The sequence below is a fragment of the Marmota monax genome, unplaced genomic scaffold, assembly GCF_021218885.2.
Source record: "Marmota monax isolate L192 unplaced genomic scaffold, Marmota_monax_Labrador192_F-V1.1 WCK01_AAM20220418_F8-fsc00043, whole genome shotgun sequence".
NCBI classification, from domain to species: domain Eukaryota; kingdom Metazoa; phylum Chordata; class Mammalia; order Rodentia; family Sciuridae; genus Marmota; species Marmota monax.
Window position 1 is genome coordinate 1,112,510 of NW_026691982.1, and position 22,627 is coordinate 1,135,136.

At 35.3% G+C, this 22,627-nt stretch overlaps 1 protein-coding gene across 1 annotated transcript in view; it reads right to left on the reverse strand.

Annotated features, from left to right (window-relative positions):
- Positions 1-22,627, reverse strand: part of Obi1 (ORC ubiquitin ligase 1) — a 47,995-nt gene that overhangs the window by 19,235 nt on the left and 6,133 nt on the right. The window contains exons 2-5 of the mRNA XM_046447186.2: positions 12,465-12,600; positions 10,280-10,371; positions 5,281-5,529; positions 1,725-1,813 (exon numbers count right to left, since the gene is read on the reverse strand). Of these exons, the coding sequence (XP_046303142.1) occupies positions 1,725-1,813; positions 5,281-5,529; positions 10,280-10,371; positions 12,465-12,600 (566 nt within the window). The remainder of the gene's footprint in view (positions 1-1,724; positions 1,814-5,280; positions 5,530-10,279; positions 10,372-12,464; positions 12,601-22,627) is intronic.

The following is a 22,627-nucleotide window of genomic DNA, read 5'->3' on the forward strand; positions in this document are numbered from 1 at the left end:
ATGGAGGCAAGGTTGCCTCAGGTGAGATTCTTTGGTTATTTATCTGGTTGAAGGCATGGATATTTAAAAACACATCCTTGTGGCTGGCATTACATCTGAAATCTGGTGGGCAAATTTTCAAGAAATAAAAGCTACAAACAAATAGCTTCTGTTCCATTCAGCATGCTGTAGGAAATGGCTAATGGACAAGCATTACTATGACTGGCAAGGCGAGCTGCCAATAAATGATAGGAGCAGAGATTCAAACCACTACATAGCAACAACATTTCCTACACTTATTTCACTAATTTGTCAAAGTAGGACATTATCTGAAGTGAAAAGAAAAATGGGATTGGCAAGCACAGGGAAAGGAATTATTTAAAAGTAAAAACCTTGCTTCTTTCTCTACTGGTTAGTGATCTCTGTTTTGCATAATTATGATTTACTTCAACTATTTTCTGTTACCACATTAGACTTTACTGAGGGTAACTTTTCCTCCTATGTAAATAAAAAGCAAAGAGTTATTTCTTGTAGGGTAAATGCCCATTGTTTGCTTATTCCTGTCTTGTCCTTTTCAGAAGAAATGAAGTTCAGTCTCACAATAGGCAGGGGGTGAGGGAAGTGAGAGGTATTGAGATTCCCCAGATTGGGCAGGGGAAATGGGGGGATGGGAGGAGGGATGGGAATAGGAAAGACAGTAGAATTTTCATGTATGAATACACTACCGGTATAACTTCACATCATGTTTATAACCCAACCACAAGAATGGGAAGTTATACTCCATGTATGTATGATATGTCAAAAAACATTCTACTGTCATGTATGATTAAAAAGAATGAATAAAACAACAACAACAAAATATATGAAGTTCAGTGGTTGGATGAGAAGAAACGGCACAGTTATGAGAAGCTGCGTCAGAGAAGCTGCCAGACCTTTCAGGCCTTATTGTTTTCTGATTTGCCATTTTTTTGCCCTAGAAAAGAACCACAAACACTATCTGCTATCTCTCTACTCAATCTTCAACTCTTAACTCCTCTAACTCCAATAATTTTAACAGACTGTTAAGCAGGTCAATATGTGCAATCTTGTATCTTCTAAAATGGGATAAAAACTATTCCATCATAAAGGAAGAATAAATTCACATTTATTAGCTTCAAATCAGTCCAAAATTTCAAGAAAAATGCCATATATTCTATTTCACATAAGCATTTTTGTGTAATGATTGAGAGTATAGACTCTGGGGATAGACCACTTGAGTTCAAATGCTCACTAGCTGCACAGGTTTAAATTAATCTCTATATTTCTGTGTCTCTATTCTCTCATCTGTAAATACAAAATAATAATAGTTCTACATTATATTCTGTTGTACCTGGTAAGGAGAATATACTATATGAACACTTACTATTACTAGGATTATTTCAGAAAACAACTGAAGGGCATTATTTTAATCTCATTATTTATTAGTACTATTAAACAGTTATCTGTAAAATCAAGTGAAAGCTCAAATAAAATAAGTGTTCTATTATTAATCAGATAAGAAAAAAAGGTAAGTATAAAATCCTTTCTTCAAAATTAGCCTTAACAAAATTAACCTTAACTTAGATTTTACTAACAAAAGCATGCACTTGAGTTTTGGAAGCAAGACATTCTTAAAGAGAGTAGAGTGAAAACCATGTACTATCATATAAGACTAGTCTGAAAGACTGGCAAAATCTGAAATATTGCTCTCTGAACAAAATACATACTTCTGGGGTGATCTGTTGTCAACTTCCGCCTTTAGTCGCAAATTCTCCCTCACCAGGCCACCGTTTTCCAACTTCAATTTTTTATTTGCCTTAAAAAAAAAAAAAAGAGTTGAAAATAACTATGCACAAGCTAAAACAAAAGTTTCTTGTAAAATTTATGACTTGAGCTATCTGTATTTTTTAGAGCAATAATATCAGAAAACTGAATACTAGAACATGGTCTTTGGAAACTGAAAATTACCACTGAGAATGACATCTGAAATGGTGAACACAACTAAGCATTTTTAATCCATATTCCCCAAGCACTCTGCCCATCTACTAGCCAGGAAAATAAACAAAACTATATTTTAGCTAGATTAAAGTCATTAAAGAACTATACTAATGGCAAAAATGTGGGTTTTTTTCTTTTTTGTATAACTGAACATTCTAAGCAAAGTAACATTACAACACATGCAAGTATTTGCAAACAAATGCTGAAGAGTTAATTCTTGAGCTATAAGACTGATTTCTTCATTGCTAGTTAAACACATTTTTCTAGGGATAAATAAAATATGATTGAACTATTTGCTTGCTTTCTTCAAAAAGGCTTTACCAATTCTCTGACTGACAACTTCTGAGATCCTTTTTTAAAAATGGGTCAATATTTTCTGATTCCATGAATTCTAGACCTTGATTAAAAAGAATTAAAAAATCTCCCAAGTATGATTTCTTTTCTTGAATTATAAAATACCTAAAAATTACCTAAGAAGACAATAATTACTAGAAAAATCTAGAGGTTCAATATTGACTATGGACAACCTGAAAAATAGTGCTTTTAATTTCAGAATCTTCTTAAAGCCACTTCCTTTAAATTCCTTAGTCATTACCTTTGTGTATTCCAAACAAAAATAAGATTGCCTAGACTAGCAACCAAACTCAATTCACATGGCAAGGGAAATTCTCTGCCTAGAACATTTATATTCACAGTTAATGGATCACAAGAACAAAATTAAATCAAGAAGTCCTAAAAACATATTTCAAAAATTTTACCTATGCTTTTGATTAATTTCCAAAACTTCTGTATTACCTACCCATCTATATACAAATGTGCATTTGAATGTGCATTCTCACGAAAGAAGTAGGGCAAAAGACATTTGGGGGGTATAAAACCTAATAATACCCTTACTTAAAGTTATCCAGGTTCCTTTTGAGATCTGAGCACTTGCTTATCTTCATGGCTACACGCCAACCAGGACTATGGAGGGTTAATTCTTTAAGTGACTGATAAACACTATTATTGCCCCTCTGAAGATATAAGAAAAGCCATTTACTTCCTCATACATATAGACAATGAATTAAGCTTTCAAGTATAGCACCATAAGGGGAGCACTTAGTGAATGCTTTCTGATGATGACTACAGCTTAAATTAGAAACTCATTTGATTTTCTTTCCTCATATCCAAATCCTCATACTGTATCACTATCATTGTTTCAAGGTCTCTCACCAATTCTGCAACTCTCTTAATATTTCTCATTATGAACAGGATAGGATCTTCAATTATCAGAGAGTAATGAAGACTAATAATGCAGCTAACTATTCTGCATTATCAACACTGGTTGGGTAATGATACTGCTCTCATAATTCAAAAGTTATGCAGTTCAGGAAACATCAAGAAAAAGTATACTTTGCTCATTCTATGAAGTATTTTATTTTGACTCTTTTATACTCCATATTTGATCTGTAGTATTTTATTACTTTATAATTTTACATTTTTGTCTCTGCACTCCATATTTTCTTATTCATTTTGCTCTGGAGATCCTCCTGCCTCAGTCTCCTGAGTTGCTGGAACAGGCATGAACCACTGTGCCCAGATGATTTATGTATTTTTTAAAAACAACCCCCACACCATTCTGAGCTCAGAGTAGTTCCCAATCAGAGATTCATGCTCTAAGAAGCATTTGTTGCAACATTTAAAAATTATGAAAGAGATCCTACAGATCACACTGATGGCTCAAGAAAAGGTATGGAAGCTAAAGGAAAAATTGCAGATTGAAATATGTAATTTCTCAGCTATAATTCCTCTTGTCTTTTTTTCTTTCTTTCTTTCTTTTTTTTTTTTTTTTTTTTAATGGCAGCATGAATTGAACCCAGGAGCACTTAAACACTGAGCCATATCCATGGCCATTTTATTTTTTATTTTGAGACAGGGTCTCACTAAATTGCTTAGGTTCTTGCTAATTCGCTGAGGCTGTTTTTGAACTTGCAATCCTCCTGCCTCAGCCTACAGAGTCACTGGGATTTCAGGCATGCACCACCACACCTGGCTTCCTCTTGTCTTCTAACAATCCAGCATAACTAAGGTTGGCCAATAACACACAAAGAAACTATATATATCCCTTAAACTTGCAAAAAAAAAAAAAAAAAATCAGTGCAATTATATTTGTTGTTTATTTTTTTATCTGTAGCACTAAGTTTCCTTTTTCCTCTTATCTTGACCTTTTCTCAACCCAAACAGCATTTATTTTATATGTGGAAGATGGCTTACACTTAGTTGCAGATGATTCTCTGCTAACAGGATACCCTGGTAATTCTTTAAAATATCATATGGTCTCCATCAATTACTGTACAGGTAGTACTCAGTAATTCAACACAACACTAGTATTTTAAGTGAATGCAGATAGCTGAATGGGTGGTTGGAGACCTGAGTATAACAAAATTTCCATTTAGCACAACCAGACTCCAGGACAGATAAATTTTTTTTTTTTTTTTTAATATATATTTTTAGTTGTAGTTGGACACAATATCTATTTTATTTTTATGTGGTGCTGAGGATTGAACCCAGGGCCCCACACATGCTAGGCAAGTGCTCTACCGTTGAGCCACAATCCCAGCCCCGATAAATCTTGAGTATAGTTAAAGGCTGGTCTTTGGTCAAGAAACCACTACCACACCTGACTATCACAGATAGTGCTGATGACAGGGAGAGTCTCTCCCTTCCTAGATTGGAAAATCCTAGAACTTTACCCTTTTCACCTATGTTCTCTCTACTTTGTTGGGTGGGTGGGAAAATAATTGAAAAAAGAATGAATCACAATCTTCTTTTTCATGGAGTAGTCTAAAGCAGCTCCTCACAGGTCTCTTATAATTTGTTATTCATCCTTTAACCATCTATTGATAATCAGGGAATCATGGTGCTAGAAAAGAGATGGTCAAAACCTTTCCTTTTATGGGCAAGAAATTGGGTATGCTTTTGTTTTTATGCACATAAGGCATAAGCTTAAGCAAACCACAAAGAGGGGAAAATAGAAATACATCCTTTAAATTGATGTTACTCTTCCGAAGATGCAGTTTCATATAGAAGCATTACAGAGTCCACTTACAGTCACAAATGGAACCACCTGATATTTCTTGGCAGCTAATGATATTTAATGAGAAAAAGTCTTCCTATTGCATATAAATGATCATCCAGCGATTCTGTTTTTCTCAAGTCATCTAGTGATAAGTCAAGGTAATATTGCTATTTATACTTTTGAAGGCACTTAAAATATTAAAGAATTTTGAAAACCACCTAACTTACCTCTTTTAATTTATCCACATCATCTTTTACTTTTTCATAGATTTCATTAGCTGTTCTAAGTTTTTTCTTCCATTCTGCTACAGTTTCTGGATCGATTTTACTTGGATTATCTACAACTGGATGTTTATCTTCATTTTGGCTGCCCTGCATCAAGGTTAAAGGATCCAGAATAGTCTTGATCTGTGATTCCAAGCTGAGATTCTTAGTTTTAAGCTCTTCTACCTCTTTCTGCAAACAATCTATTTCATCCTGAAAAAGCAACACATAGTCTTTAGGCAGATATAGGCACTAAACACGAAGAGATGCTAAACTAAAGCCAATATACTTTTGGATTTTATATTCAAATATCTGTAGATACACAGATTCTTAGGATACATCATAATAGCTTTGTAGGAAGACAGTTACATATGGTTTAAATTCTCAAAAAGTATCATGATTCAATAAAATTTGACATTTATGTACTTGTACTTTAATTCAATGATAGTTCCGGTTTTAAAAAATAAAAATGTTAACTTTTATTTAAGATGTTATGCAGAAAATAAGAAAAGACACATGAATTTCAATAGGGAAGCAGATTTCATTTCAGAAGAAAAATCAGAGGCATATTTAATTTGCTTTAATGAGGCTAATTAAGTATAGATAAAGGTGATTGATTAGGGGTTTGTTTAATGTTTATATTTTTGCTTCTACATTTGAAGTAGGAATAATATCATATAGCCTTCCATTTTTCATTTCAGAATAATACCTGTAGTTAACTTTCAGCTTTTCTAGTTTTCTTCAATTACTACTATGACTATTGCCAAGAATTAGTTTTCTGACTCTGAAACTGCTTGGTATCTTAACTGCAGTCACTGAATATTTGGATTAGAAAACTTTTCTGTGATGCCATTTATTCATCCATAATAAACATGTCACCTTAAAATGAGGTTGTTAAAAATTCTGTTGTTAGAAAATAAGCTCCAAGTAGCCCCATATGCTGCTGCTATAATTTGAATGTCCTCTCCCAAACTCATGCTGAGATTTAATTGATATTGTGACACTACTAAAAGGTGGGTTGTTAAAAGGTGGGTTGCTAAAAGGTGATTAGGCCATTAGACCCTACTTTCATGAATGGAATAATGCTGTTATCATAGGAGTGGGTTAGTAATTGAGAGAGTAGGTTCTGATAAAAAGGGATGAATTCAAGTACCCTTCCCACTCTTCCTCTTGTCCTCTCTTGCTCCTTCTGTTTTCCACTATGGGACCATGCACCACAAAGGCCCTCACCAGATGCTGATACTGTGCTCCAAGAATTCCCAGCCTTAAGAATCATGACCAAAGAAATTTCTGTTCATTATAAATTACTCAATCTCAAGTAATATCAGCAAAACACAAGACTAAGACAGTCAGAGATCTCTCAAAAGTTACTCTAGTTAGTATTTTCATATAAATATAACGTATGTAAAAATATAAAGTGTGTAAGAATTAAGAGTTACCATAGTACTAGTTACTATTTTAAATTGTAGTAACTAAATTTCTTTGCCTAATTTAATATTAATAAACAAATATATGTTCATGTATGTGTAAAAACATGGAGTCAGGCATGCTCTCATTGCATCATGATAGCATTGGAAAACGAATATCTAAATAAATATTTATTTAGTCATTTATTTATGCCCCATTACTTTAAAATAAATAGAGGCAGCTGAGATAGTTTAACTTAAAGATATTTTGTGTCAAGCCCAGCAAGAGCTTACACCTATAATCCCAGCAACTCAGGAGGCTGAAGCAGGAGGATCTCAAGTTTGAAGCCAGCCTAGGCAAGCAAGTTAGTGAGAACTGTTGCAAAATAAAAAATGAAAAGCACTGGGGATGCAGCTCCGTGGTCAAGCACCCCTAGGTTCAAACCCCAAACCCCAGTACCAAACCAAACCAAACCAAACCAAACCAAAACCAAAAAAAAACTCAACAGGTATCAAAAGAGATTAATAATATCTCCCCCTCTTTAGTCAACATAAACAACAAGTTGACTTTACCTACTACTCAAAAGTATGTGTATTTCTGACTGGAGTGAGATCAAATCTTAAAGTAGTTTTAATTTGCATTTCTCTACTTATTAGAAATGTTGAACATTTTTTCATATTTTTGTTAAATTAATTGTATATCTTCTTCTGAGAAGTGTCTGTCTGTTCAGTTCCTTAGCCCATTTATTGATTGGGTTATTTGTTTGTCTGGTATTAAGTATTTTGAGTTATTTATATATCCTAGAGATTAGTGCTCTATCTAATGTACATGTGGTAAAAATGTGCTCCCATTCTGTAGCTTCTCTCTTCACCTCACTGATTGTTTCTTTTGCTGAGAAGAAGCTTTTTAGTTTGAATCCACCTCATTTATTGATTCTTTATTTTATTTCTTGTGCTTTAGTAGTCTTGTTAAAGAAATCGGGGCCTAATCTGACATGACAAAGATTTGGGCCTGCTTTTTCTTCTATTAGGTGCAGGGTCTCTGGTCTAATTACTAGGTCCTTGATCCACTTTGAGTTGAGTTTTGTGCAGGGGGAGAGATAGGAGCTTAATTTCATTTTGTTATATATGAATTTCCATTTTTCCTAGCATCATTTGTTAAAGAGGCTGTCTTTTCACCAATATATGTTTTTGGCACCCTTGTCTAATAAGAGATAACTGTATTTATGTGGGTTTGTCTCTGTGTCCTCTATTCTCTACCATTGATCTATAAGTCTATTTTGGTGCCAATACCATGCCATTTTTGTTACTATTGCTCTATAGTATAGTTTAAGGTCTGGTAATAGCAGTTATCAAAAATACAAGCAACAATAAGTGTTGGCAAGGATGTGGGGGAAAAGGCACATTCTTACATTGCTGGTGGGACTGCAAATTGGTGTAACCAATATGAAAAGCTGTATGGGGATTCCTCAGAAAACTTGAAATGGAACCACCATTTGACCCAGCTATTCCACTCCTTGGTCTATACCCAAAGGATTTAAAAATAGCATACTACAGTGACACAGCCACACTAATGTTTATAGCAGCACAATTCACAATAGCTAAACTGTGGCATCAACCTAGATGCCCTTATAAAGATGCATGTATAAAGAAACTGTGGTATATATACACAATGGAATAATACTCAGCATTAAAAGAGAATAAACAATGGCATTTGCAGATAAATGGATGGATTTGAAGAATATAATGCTAACTGAAATTAGCCAATCGCAAAAAAACAAAGGCCGAATGCTTTCTCTGATATGTGGATGCTGATCACATAGGGGTTGGGGGAAAGAGAGGAACTTTGGATAGGGCAAAGGGGAGGAAGGGGAAGGGAGGGGGAAAAGGGGTAGGAAAGATGGTGGAATGAGGTAGACATCATTACCCTAAGTATGGGTATGAAGACACGAATGTCTTCATGTACAACTTGAAGAATACTTCATGAACAACCAGAAAAATGAAAATTTGTGCTCCATTTGTGTACTACGAATTGAAATGCATTCTGCTGTCATGTATAACTAGAACAAATAAATAAATATTTTTAAAAATCCAGGAAAAGCAACACTATATCTTCTATGCCCCTCCCCACCAACCACCACCTCCCCCCGCCACACCCCTATATACTGTTTTAGTCCATTTGGAATGATGAATAAAATATAAAAATATCAGACTGGGTGGATTATTAAAAAAATTATTTTCACTGTTTTGGAGGCTGAGAAGTTTAGGATCAAAGCACAGGCACATTCACTATTGAATGAGAGCCCATTTCCTTGTTCAAATATTATGGTTTGGATATGGGATGTCCCCCAAAAGCTCCTATGCTAATGCATGACATGAAATGATTAGATTATGTGTGTTGTGACAAAATCGGTTGATAGGCCTGTTTGATGGATTCATAATTTGAATGTATTACTGGGTAGTAACTGTGGTGTGGCTGGAGGAAGTGAAGTGAATCATTGGGATGTGTTTTGAGGATTTTCTATTTTGCTACTGCCTCCTTATGCTGGTTGTCTGTTTCGTGGCTGCCATGAGCCAAGGAGCTCTCCTTTCTAGGTGCTTCTGCCATATTTAGCCTCAACTTGGGCCCAGAGCAAGGGAGACAGTCAACCATGAAATGAACCTGTGAAACCATGAGCCAAAATAAACTTTTCCTGCTCTAAAAAATAAAAAATAAAAAAAGACTGTGTACTTCGTTAGCAATGAATTTCTTTGGAAATTCTCCACTACTGTGGTAAATCAGAATGCTCATTCACCTTTACACAAGAATCAGAAAACAGCATTTCACACTAAAATTTCTGTGCTAATAGTTGCCATAAAGCATGGTGATAAAAATTGGTTGAGCTTATAATTATCAGTGAATTTATAGGCAAAAATAAAAGTTAATTGTGGATTCAGGAGGACTTTCAAATGATGGTTTCTTTATCTCCCAACTTCTTAAGGGAAATAGAGGTTTTAATTTTAACTTGTCTATAGAGGTATAAATTTTAAATTAAAAAATGGTGGGGGAATGCTTTCTGCTTTCATATCTTCCTTTCCCTTGGAATCTTTTTCTTCTCCTTTCTTCCCTTACTTGGTACTTACATAAAATTAAAAAAAAATTTTTTAAATCTTCCTTATTTAAAATAGAAAAAGGAAAAAGAAAAAGAATTTGCCAAACAAGTTATTATTACTATTATTTTTTCAGTACCAGGGATTGAACTCAGGACACTTAACCACTAAGCCCCATCCTTCACTCTTTTTTTTTTTTTCTTGAGACAGGGTCTCGCTAAATTGCTTAGGGCCTCACTAAGTTGCTGAGGCTGGTTTTAAATTTGCAATCTTCCTGCCTCAGCCTCCTAAGCCACTGAGATACAGGCGTGCACCACTTCGCCTGGCTAAATAAAGTATATTTTTCTAACTGGAATTCAAAAGAATGGTTCACTGGATATTTATTCTAAGAAGTCTGAGGACTGAGGTATTTCAATTTTACTTCAAATTCACTGCTGACATAATTTTAAAATTCAATTAATGTTTACCTCATATTCTTTATGGAGTAATTCAAGTCTAGTTTTCCGAAGGTGCTTCCTGACTGTATGAGTTAGCATAGGTTCACTTTCACTTGTTCCTCCTATAAGGAAAAAGAAAAAAAAGAAAAAAATCCTTTTTTAAAAAATTCTGATTTTGGCAAAATGAAAATGAACCTTTTTCTTATTTTATATAGTTCACCAGTTTAATATCTACATTTTCTCTTTCACACCAATTTTGGGCTGCCATCTAGGCCTATTCTCTATCTTAATTCTGGGAAAAACAAATAATCAAATAACACCATAATAAATGCCTTCAGTAAAATATCATATTGTGTTTGTTTATCTATATGTCATACTAGAAAAAACTCAGTAGGGAAAAGGACTATGTGTTATTAATTTTCACATTTGGACTACTGAAAACCTGAAAGCTAGAAAACTGTTAAATAATAATAAAACCAATTACTATACTTTGTCAACGATTAAATATATGTTTGTATAAATAATTATAACCAAGGTATTCAAACATGCTTGGTTACTGGTAACACAACTAAAAAAATTAATGCATATTTTTCACTGATTCTAATAATGTACTTACAATGGATTATGAGTCACAGCGTTAATTATATGCATGACTTGTTAGAAATATATACAATATGAATTCTAGGAGTTTTTCATTTCTGCTGTGGTTACCTTCCTTGCTTTTTAGTGTCATGACAGTGAAGGCATTTTATGGATGTTCTTTTTCAAGACATTCTATCAAATCAATGATGGATCAACTATTTTACTTGAGAAAATTTACAAAATATCACTGAGATATGAATGAATGAAGGAAGGAGGAGGCCTGTGTAGAAAAGCTGAGGGTTAAAAGCATTCAGATTATTTTAATTATCAAAACTCATATTCTGGGTCTGTAGTTCAGCGGCAGAGCACTTCCCTAGCATGTGTGAGGCACTGGGTTGGATCCTTAGCACTACATAAAAATGAAAAAAATGAAGGCATTCTGTCTGTCTACAACTACAAAAAAATTTAAAAAACACAACTTATATTCTGTAAGAAAAGACCTGATTCCTCGGTGAAGTTCAGTAGGTAAATACATAGAGAAGGAAAAATTTAACCCCACAAAATGCAACACAGCAGAGAATTAGTCATCTGCCATGTTTTATAAGGTAGGAAAGAAATCTTGGAGCCAACTTTGATTCTTTCTTTGGATCTTTATTGCCAAAGTCCTACCAGTTCTTCTTTTGCTGTCCAGCATATATCTTCCTTTCCATTTTCACTGTAAAAATCTTATTTAAAGTCAATTTTCCCTAACTTAGGACTATTACAATGACTTAAGCTTTCTGAAAAATGCTTTCTATATGTGGATAATTATAGATTGACTTTAAGTGTTTCCTAAAGCAAACAAAAATTATTTTAATTTTTATAATCTAAAAGAAATAACATATATGGAAAAAAAAAAAACTACCAAACACCAAAAGGCCCTTTAAATTATTTCTTTCTCTTCTCTTCTCTCTCACACTCTCTCTTTTTCTCTTTATTTCTCCCTACCTTCTCCTTCCTTCCTATTTTAATGGGGACTGAACTCAGGGGTGTTTTGCCCTCTTCTCCCTTCTTCCCACCCAGGTCCTTGATTTAGCTGTCATTTGAGTTCCTCTACACTAGTCTCAATTTACCTTTTCAATCTTATTTCACTAGTCAGATCCAAACTAAATTACTGATCATTTCCAAAAACAGGCTTATTATTCTATATTGTTCATGTCACTGCATGATATGCTCTCCTATGCCTCACTTAATTTTCATTAGTTGAAATTTTACACATCCTTAAATGTCCAACTACTTCATGAAGCCTTCTTCAATGTTGCTAACTGAATGTTTCTGCCAAAACTCTTCAGGCCTTATATTATTTTTTGGACCTTAGCATCTGCTTTGCTGCTTTAAATGATTAATATTTTGGTCCACATGCACAGTCTTTACTGGTAAGTCCCATGAAGCTCCAAGAGTTATTTCTCCTAGCATCTCTCATAGTGCTTTGTGCCCTTCAGTTGCTCCACATATACATTATACAAATTACTAATTTATCTAGTATGATGTTGGCTAAATAACACCATTGAAAACTATTTCAATCTTCTCCCAAATATACATAACTTGGAAAACATTTCAAATCTATTCCTCGGTGTATAAAATAGGTCCTTACCGATAATCTCCTTGCAAGGATTTTCAGGAGTAATAGGGACTCGGCAAGCTGGACACTGGCTATTATTCTTCAACCACAAATCAATACAAATAGAACAAAACACATGGTTGTTGATGCAAATGACAGGCTGGCGTACCTTTGAAAAAAGAGACATTACTTTTAGTATAGGCAACAGTCATAACTAGATTCCCTATATAGTTTAGTGCAAAGCAAACAAATTGCTTCTTTAGAGTATAGAACAGTGAGTGTTTAGCAGGGAATATCTAGGACTTCAAAATGCTGATTATCTTGGCCATATCATTTCTTATATATGCATAACAGATGCTAGCTAAAATAGTTGGTTATAGCAGCTGAAATTCTTGACATATTTATGAGATGCATTATTCTATACTTAACCACATTCATGGTAAAACAAAAAAAAATTGAATATTTTTTGTTTTTTGGTTCCACTAAGGTTAGGACATTTTTTCCTCAGACTATTTTATTTTACATGTGTATTTACACGAAATACACAAATTCCTGACTCCATTTAAATGTGGACATACCTTACATTTACATAGTCATATTTTATGAAGGGCTTCCACATGTACATTATGTCTCTTTCTGTTGTTTACAAACCACAGCTGTATGAACTAAATATAGTAAATATATGTTACAAGTAAGGAAGACAAAGTATGAAGAAATTAGGTAGCTTGTGCTGAGTTCATACTGGAGTATTTTGAATGTTGCAGTTTTGTCAAAGGAAAAAGAGAAAAGTAGAGTATATTCTTGCAACAGATGGCTGCTTTTTCTCTAGTAATGAACTGTATATAGCCTTATACACGATGGAGCAGGGCATTCTAAACCAACTTGGGTCCAGAATGCTGCCTGTTCTAGAACCATTTTCTTACTCAAATAAACTTTGTTAACTCAAACTTTTTTTTTTTAAGTCAGTGACCTTTGAGCATCATTTTACTCACTTTTTTTAAGAAAGAGAGAGAAGAGAGAGAGAGAGAGAGAGAGAGAGAGAGAGAGAGAAAGAGAGAGAGAGAGAATTTTTTAATATTTATTTTTCAGTTTTCGGTGGACACAACATCTTTATTTTATGTGGTGCTGAGGATGGAACCCAGCGCCCCCACATTACCGCTTGAGCCACATCACATCCCTTTTTTAACTTTACTCATATCAGATTTTTCTTTACCAGTCTCATTCATCCCTAAATTGCTGGTACCTATAAGTTAGATAAGTACTTAGTAGGTACTCAATAAATATTGGTTTAATTGATTTATTTAATGAATTAATTACTATTAAGGCAGTAATTTTATTAGTTGATGAACTCGCCACAAGGGAATCATGACTTAATATTTTTCAAATAGCATTAATTTAACAATAAAAACAAAAACAGCACAGAAAGACTTAGGCTTTCATTTGATCAACATGATATTTCCACTATAGGATTCAAAATATTCTGCAGCCATTTTCAATATTTTCCTGTTCTAATAATAACAATACCAGTAATAAGGTCTTCTGCACTGGGGAGGAGACTAGAAGATTAAGGGAAAGCAGAATTAGAGGGAGAATGAAGATAGAGTATTACCACAAACCACTTTCCTTGTGCCACTGTGTCTGCCCTAAAAGACTACTGAGTATTTATTCATTTGGAATGGGTCTACACAGCCAAAACAAAATCACGGGCAGGCAGGTAATCATTTTAGTCTCATTGCAAAGATCTGTCTGGTTTCAGTCTGGCTTTCCAAACACTTTGCTACTCCCTTGATTATAAACACGAATCCAAGAAAACTAAATAGAGAAGATTATTGAAGATGAATTTAAACTTGCTCTTGGAGAAATCTAATTCATTCAATTCAAAGGGTTTGACAAGATTCTTTTAAAAAAACAAACAAACATTGCATGCTTTTAGCTCCTTTATCAAATATAAGATAGTTGTAGCTTTGTGGATTAGTCTCTGTGTCCTCTATTCTGTACCATTGGTCCACCCTCCTGTTTTGGTACCAGTACCATGCTGTTTTTGTTACTATTGCTCTGTAATATAGTTTTAAGTCTGGTATCGCTATACCGCCTGATTCGCACTTCCTGCTTAGAATTGCTTTTGCTATTCTGGGTCTTTTATTTTTCCATATGAATTTCATGATTGCTTTATCCATTTCTACAAGAAATGCCGTTGGGATTTTGATTGGCATTGCATTAAACCTATAGAGAACTTTTGGTAATATCGCCATTTTGATGATGTTAGTTCTGCCTATCCATGAACAGGGTATATTTTTCCATCTTCTAAGATCTTCTTCTACTTCTCTTTTTAGGGTTTTGTAGTTTTCATTATATAAATCTTTCACCTCTTTTGTTAGGTTGATTCCCAAGTATTTTATTTTTTTTGAGGATATTGTGAATGGAGTGTTTTTCCTCATTTCCGTTTCAGAAGTTTTGTCGCTGATATACAGAAATGCCTTTGATTTATGCATGTTGATTTTATATCCTGCCACTTTGCTGAATTCATTTATTAGTTCTAGTAGTTTTTTTGTAGACCCTTTTGGGTCTTCTAGGTATAGAATCATGTCATCTGCAAATAGTGATAATTTAAGTTCTTCCTTTCCTAGGAGCTAAAAGCATGCAATGGAGGGAGGATAGCATCTTCAACAAATGGTGCTGGGAAAACTGGAAATCCATATGCAACAAAATGAAACTGAATCCCCTCCTCTCGCCATGCACAAAAGTTAACTCAAAGTGGATCAAGGAGCTAGATATCAAATCAGAGACTCTGCGTCTGATAGAAGAAAAAGTTGGCTCCGATCTACATATTGTAGGGTCGGGCTCCAAATTCCTTAATAGGACACCCATAGCACAAAAGTTGATAACAAAAATCAACAAATGGGACTTACTTAAACTGAAAAGTTTTCTCTCAGCAAGAGAAACAATAAAAGAGGTAAATAGGGAGCCTACATCATGGGAACAAATTTTTACTCCTCACACTTCAGATAGAGCCCTAATATCCAGAGTATACAAAGAACTCAAAAAATTAAACAATAAGAAAACAAATAACCCAATCAACAAATGGGCCAAAGACCTGAACAGACACTTCTCAGAGGAGGACATACAATCAATCAACAAGTACATGAAAAAATGCTCATCATCTCTAGCAGTCAGAGAAATGCAAATCAAAACCACCCTAAGATACCATCTCACTCCAGTAAGATTGGCAGCCATTATGAAGTCAAACAACAACAAGTGCTGGAGAGGATGTGGGGAAAAGGGTACTCTTGTACATTGCTGGTGGGACTGCAAACTGGTGCGGCCAATCTGGAAAACAGTATGGAGACTCCTGGGAAAGCTGGGAATGGAACCACCATTTGACCCAGCTATTGCCCTTCTTGGACTTTTCCCTGAAGACCTTAAAAGAGCGTACTACAGGGATACTGCTACATCGATGTTCATAGCAGCACAATTCACAATTGCTAGACTGTGGAACCAACCCAGATGCCCTTCGATAGATGAATGGATAAAAAAAATGTGGCATTTATACACCATGGAGTATTACGCAGCACTAAAAAATGACAAAATCATAGAATTTGCAGGGAAATGGATGGCACTAGAGCAGATTATGCTTAGTGAAGCTAGCCAATCCCTAAAAAACAAATACCAAATGTCTTCTTTGATATAATGAGAGCAACTAAGAACAGAGCAGGGAGGAAGAGCAGGAAGAAAAGATTAACATTAAACAGATACATGAGGTGGGATGGAAAGGGAGAGAAAAGGGAAATTGCATGGTAATGGAGGGAGACCCTCATTGTTATACAAAATTACATATAAGAGGTTGTGAGGGGAATGGGAAAATAAACAAGGAGAGATATGAATTACAGTGGATGGGGTAGAGAGAGAAGATGGGAGGGGAGGGAGGGGGGATGGTAGAGGATAGGAAAGGTAGCAGAATACAACAGTTACTAATAGGGCATTATGTAAAAATGTGGATGTGTAACCGATGTGATTCTGCAATCTGTATTTGGGGTAAAATTGGGAGTTCATAACCAACTTGAATCTAATGTATGAAATATGATATGTCAAGAGCTTTATAATGTTTTGAACAACCAATAAAAAAAATTAAAAAACAAACAAACAAACAAACAAACAAACCATGAAGTACCATGTCTAAAACTCTTGTTTCGAAAATGCTCCTAGCAGCAGCCACGCATAAAATCTGTGAGGCATTCTCTGGTTAATATGAAGTGGCTGGCAAATCTGAACTTTGGTTGCATTTTTTTTTCCTTAAAAATTCAGGCGATTTTAAAGTCTACATTATAATGTGTTCATGCATGTTTTAATTTCATTTGCATATCATGAAATTTTTTGGAAGTACAAAAGCCCAAACTAAATACCAGGAAGGTAATGTCATATCTATTCTGTCACCCTTCCTGGACCTATAATATTCCTAGTAGTACCCTATATTATTCCTAGTAGTACCTTATTCCCCCCAAATTACAAAGCTCAGTTAAGGAAGAAAGAGTTATCTCCTTGAACTGGTAGCTATTTTTATAATGGTGACTTAATTTACTTTTATGTCATAAACTCATCTAAAAATGGATGAAATCCAATGTTTAAGATATAAAATTACACATTATAAAAAGGGCTTTAAAATGCTACTCCCTACGAGAAATACGTTTAAAAGCATTCAGTATTTTATATGTATTTGTTCCCCTCAAAAATTTCAGTGGCTCACCAATCTTAAAAATGGTTTTAAGCTCCTCAGTGGTTGGTGTTATCATTTACTAAGGTTCCAAAGATGAAGGAGCAAGTTTCATACATGGTAAAAATCAAGAATTTGGTTTCAGTCATGTGAAATTTGTGATGCCAACCCCATAATTTAGTGTATAAGTCTCAGCTGGGTGTGATGATGCATGCCTGTAATCCCAGAAGCTCAGGAAGCTGAGGCAGGAGGATCAAGAGTTCAAAGCCACCTCAGCAATGGTGAGGCACTAAGTAACTCAGTGAGACCCTGTCTCTAAATAAAATACAAAATATGACTGGGAATATGGCTCAGTGGTCGAATGCCCCTGAGTTCAATCCCCTGTACACCCCCCACCATGAAAAAAAATTAAGTGCATAAGTCTAGTCTTGCCTTGGTAAGTTTTGAGAGTCAGTGGTATAAAAGATAATGGCATTTAAAGTCACTGGAGCAGGTGCCCAATATGGACAAAACAGCAGGGATGGGGGACATTTCACTAAGTAGAGAAAAAGAAGGAATAAGGAGCAAAAGAAACTGGGAGAAGGGGGCCCTGTCATATCAGAAACAGAAAACAGTATCATAGAAGTTAAGATAAGAATGTGTTAAGAGGGAGACAGTGTCCAAATATGTAAAATATTGATGAGATATTGAGTTTGATGTGAACTGAGATGAGACTATAGGATTTAACTGCACGGAAGTCACTGTGATCTGTTGCTAAAAAGCCCTGTTTCAGCAACTGGTGGGGATGGAAATCTGGATGTTGAGAGACAATGATAAGATGAATACAGACAATTCTTTCATATTCTGATGCAAAGGAGAGAGCAAACTAATTCATTAGACCACAGTCAGGAAAGCCAAAGGGAATGATACAGTAAAAAGGGAATATCAGTAGTGAAGGGGAGAAGGAATCTTGCAGTAGAGACAGAAAAATTTCTGTGTAAAGGAGAATGGAATTTAAAGCACAAGAGGAGATTTTGTCTTTTTAGGAGTGAGCAACTAACTGTCTTCCTTTTTAATGGAAGGGAAAGCAGGAAGTGTGAGAACAAATAGTAAGGGACTAAAGATCTATTAATGGGAAAGAGGAGGGAATTTATTCATATTCCAACTGTCCCAGTTGTTTATATTTTGTCATTAAATGTGAAGTGAGGATATCGGCTGAAAGTGAGAAGGGAGATGGGATATAGATTTGAAAAAAAGGAGAATAAAGCAGTTATTTTGAAAATGAGAAAGTTTATTAGAGACATGTAGCAGGACTTCTTTACATTGTTGAGTTCCTATTTAAGGTCTGTGGTTTTGAATGCAAAGTAAGACTAATTAGCACAGGTGTTTATTTTTCTTAGCAATATTTAGCTGCTTAGTTCAGGCAGGAAATTAGATAATTAGTTCAGTTTACCCAGAGTTGAGATTTTGCCAAGGAGAAATGGAGAGAAAAAGGACTAATAATAATAGATGACCACAAATAATAAGTGAACTGAGTATTTAAGTGGTAATGATGATAGTGAAAAGTGATAGAGTCAATGGATACATTTCAATAAGGCTGGAGTAATGCTGGAGAGTATAATGGAAACAGAATCAGAGAGTAAAATGCATACAGTCAAGATACTGAGGTGGCACAATTACTTTTCCTAACATTTTTCCCAGGCCATCTTATCTGATATTCATGCATGCCTGCCCATCTCTCCCTCCCTCCCCCCTCTCTTATTTTTCTTAATCTCATGTGCCACATGGCATTAATATCAGCTTTATGTAACAACTCAACTTCTCTATAACTGGACCTTGATAAGAAACAGAGCTTAGGCTTCTACAAACAAACCTGGAGACAACTCCATCTCTCTCATTTACTGAGTTATGCTACCTTGGGTAAGCACTTTTATTATTCTGAGCATCAATTTTTGCCTCTGAAAATTAGGTACCCTTTTCATTTAGGTGTGGTTTAAAAACAAATAATGGATGGTAGCCCAGATACTTTCACATAGCAATCCCTCCTCCCTGAATACAGACAAAATAGCAAGTCTATTAACTATATAACTCAAGAGCCAAATCATTATGAGGATCCTACAGCTTCCTCTGCCATTACATGTTCAAAATAAACCTTGATCTCCTCCACACACTCTTCTTCCTGCACCTGCACAACTTCCTAAGTTGATGGCATCACCACTTTTTTACTTGGGCTAAAAAAGAGCTGCCTTTTACTAACCTCTTTTACCTATCCTCATTATCCAATTCATCACCAAATTCTATATTATATATTAGGTGTAAGAAGGTATACATTCTTAAGTTTCACCAATATTTTATGTACCACTAAGAGAAAAGAATGAAAAACATTGCTGATTACAATTACAAGATACAATCACTCACTTGTAAGATGCAACTAGAGTTCAGACATATTAGAATAAGGGGAAAATGTACACCTCAGAATAGCCGTTGCATGGCAAATTTATACCCAAACGTTCTTCACCCCAATAATGAGTTTAGGTTCTCATTCTTTTATATCTGATCTATTACAATGATCTTCTCCCATAAATGTTCACATCTGTCCACCTTTCACACTGATTCCAGAGCTACCTTTCTAAGTATAAATCAATAGCTTTCACTGCTCTCTAGCAAGATAGCAAGGAGTTTTCCCTACTTATAATTTTAAGTATAGCATAAGAAGAATATATCTAGTTCTTAAAAAGGCATTTACCTTGATCTGCCATTTCAGTATTTGATACAAGGTACATTTCAACAACACAGATCTACTTGATGTTCACAAAAATAGACAGTAGAGGCTCCTATTTATGGAGCTCTCCTTTTTAGCTTGTTATGTCTTATTGGCCTCTCCATCCTCCCGAGAAAACCAAAATAAAATCCCTCTCACCTTTTAAATATAAATCAAATGATAACTCCTCTGCAAAGCCTTCACTAATGATTTTTAGGATTAACCATAACTTCAGTTTAGAAAAGTGTCCCCCAAAAGGTCCATATGTTAAAGTTTGGTCACCAGTCTGGAAATATTGGAAGGTGCTAAAACCTTTAAGAAGTAGGCACTAGGGGGAATTAGATCACTTGAATGGACCTGAAGGAGACATTGGGACCCCAGACCCTTCTTCTCTCTCTGCTTCCCAGCTGCTATGAGGAGCGCAGCTTGCTCCACTAAGCACAACATACAATATGTTGCCTTGCCCAAGCAACACAGCCAACCAATCATGAACAGAAACTTCCATAACTATATGCCAAAATAAACCCTCCCTCCTTTTAAGCAGATTATCTCACATATTTTGTTACAGTAATGGAAAACTAACACATAAAGTCAGTACCAAATGTGGGTTCATTGCTGTGACTATATATGTTGATGATGTGGTTCAGAAATCTTTGGAACTGGTTTGTATAAGGAGTTTGGAAAAGTTTGAAGGAGCAGGCTAGAAAAAGCATAGAAAGCTGTAAGTGGAGCTTATTGTGAGATTCAGAAGACCAGAATGCTGATAGAAATGTACAAGTAAAGAACTGTGATAGTAAAGGTTATGCTTATGAGCTTTCAGAGAGAAATAAAAACTTTATTAGGAATTGGACTAAAGGCTACCTTTTTTACTTTGTAGCAAAGAATTTGGCTTTACTGTATATGTACAGACTTTGTAGGAGGTGGAGTTTAAAGATGATGGTCTAGATGTGCTCAATGGTTCATGCCTGTAATCCCAGCGGCTTCAGAGGCTAAGGCAAGAGGATCACGACTTCAAAGCCAACCTCAATGTAATTCATCACACCAATAGACTTAAAGATAAGACTCTCATGATCATCTCCATACATGCAGAAAAAGCATTCAACGAAATATAGCAGCCCTTCATGTTCAAAACACTAGAAAAACTAGGGATAACAGGAATATATCTCAACATTGTAAAAGCTATCTATGCTAGGCCCCACCACAACATCATTCTAAATGGAGAAAAAGTGAAAGCATTCCTTCTAAAAACTGGAACAAGACAGGGATGCGCTCTTTCACCACTTCTATTTAACATAGTTCTTGAAACTCTAGCCAGAGCAATTAGACAGATGAAAGAAATTAAAAGGATACAAATAGGAAAGAAGAACTCAAACTATCACTATCTGCCAATGACATGATTCTACACCTAGAGGATCAAAAAAAAAAAAATGCTACCAAAAACTTCTAGAACTAATAAATAAATTCAGCAAAATAGCAGGATATAAAACCAATACCCATAAATCAAAGGCATTTATGTACATCAGTGACAAATCCTCTGAAAGAGAAACTAGGAAAACCACCCCATTTACAATAGCCTCAAAAAAATGTAAATACTTTGGAGTCAATGCAAGAGTGAAAGACCTCTACAATAAAAAACTACACAATGAAATATTACTCAGCACTAAAAAGGAATAAAATCATGGCATTTGCAGGTAAATGGATGGAGTTGAAGAATACTATGCTAAGTGAAGTATGCCAATCCAATAAAACCAAAGGCCAAATGTTTTCTCTGATACGTGGATGCTAATCCATAATGGGGATGGAGGGGGGAGCATGAGAGGAATGGAGGAACTTTAGATAGGACAAGGGGGGGGGAGAGAAAGGGAGGGGGCAAGGGGGTAGGAAAGATGGTGGAATGAGGTTGACATCATTAACTTAAGTATGGGTATGAAGACACAAATGGTGTGACTCTACTTTGTGAACAACCAGAGATATGAAAAATTGTGTTCTATATGTGTACTATGTATTAAAATGCAATCTGCTGCCATGAATAACAAATTAGAATAAATACATTTTTTTAAAAAGCCAGCATCATCAAAAAAGCAAGATGCTAAGCAACTCAGTGAGACCCTGTCTCTAAGTAAAATACAAAATAGGGCTGAGGATGTGACTCAGTGGACGAATGCCCCTGAGTTCAAACCCCAGTAACCCCCACCCCCCAAAAAGATGATGGTCTAGTTTATTTGGCAGAGGAAATTTTTAAGGCAGTACAGCATTCAGGCGGCAGCATAGGTATTACCACCTGCTTTTAGGCAAATATCGTGGGAATCAAGAGGAAAGAACAGAAACGAAGAATTTGGAAGATGTAGTTTGCCCAGAAAAGGAGGACTTTTAAAGGTGCTGCCAAGTAAGGTACAGTTGCTAAAAGATAAGCACCATTAAAAAGTAGTCCAGTATTTCACACTGAGAATATGAAAGATACCATGAAGGCATCTCAGGCATCAGCAAGATGCCACCCATCATGGGCTAAAAGGCATAAATGTGCAAACTTGTTTCAACGACTGTAAGAGGGTTAGGGTGCCCTGCTCACACAGAGCCACCTACAGAATTGTTTTACCAGAATTTGTTTCCCCTTTTTCAGCTGTCAAGGCACTCTGAGACTACTGCAGCTGTGTTTGGAGCAGCAACAGGCCCTAGCATCATCCAAATGATACTAGTTTTTTAGGTATGCAGAATTTAAGAGTAAGCGTGTCTGTAGAGGCTTCCACA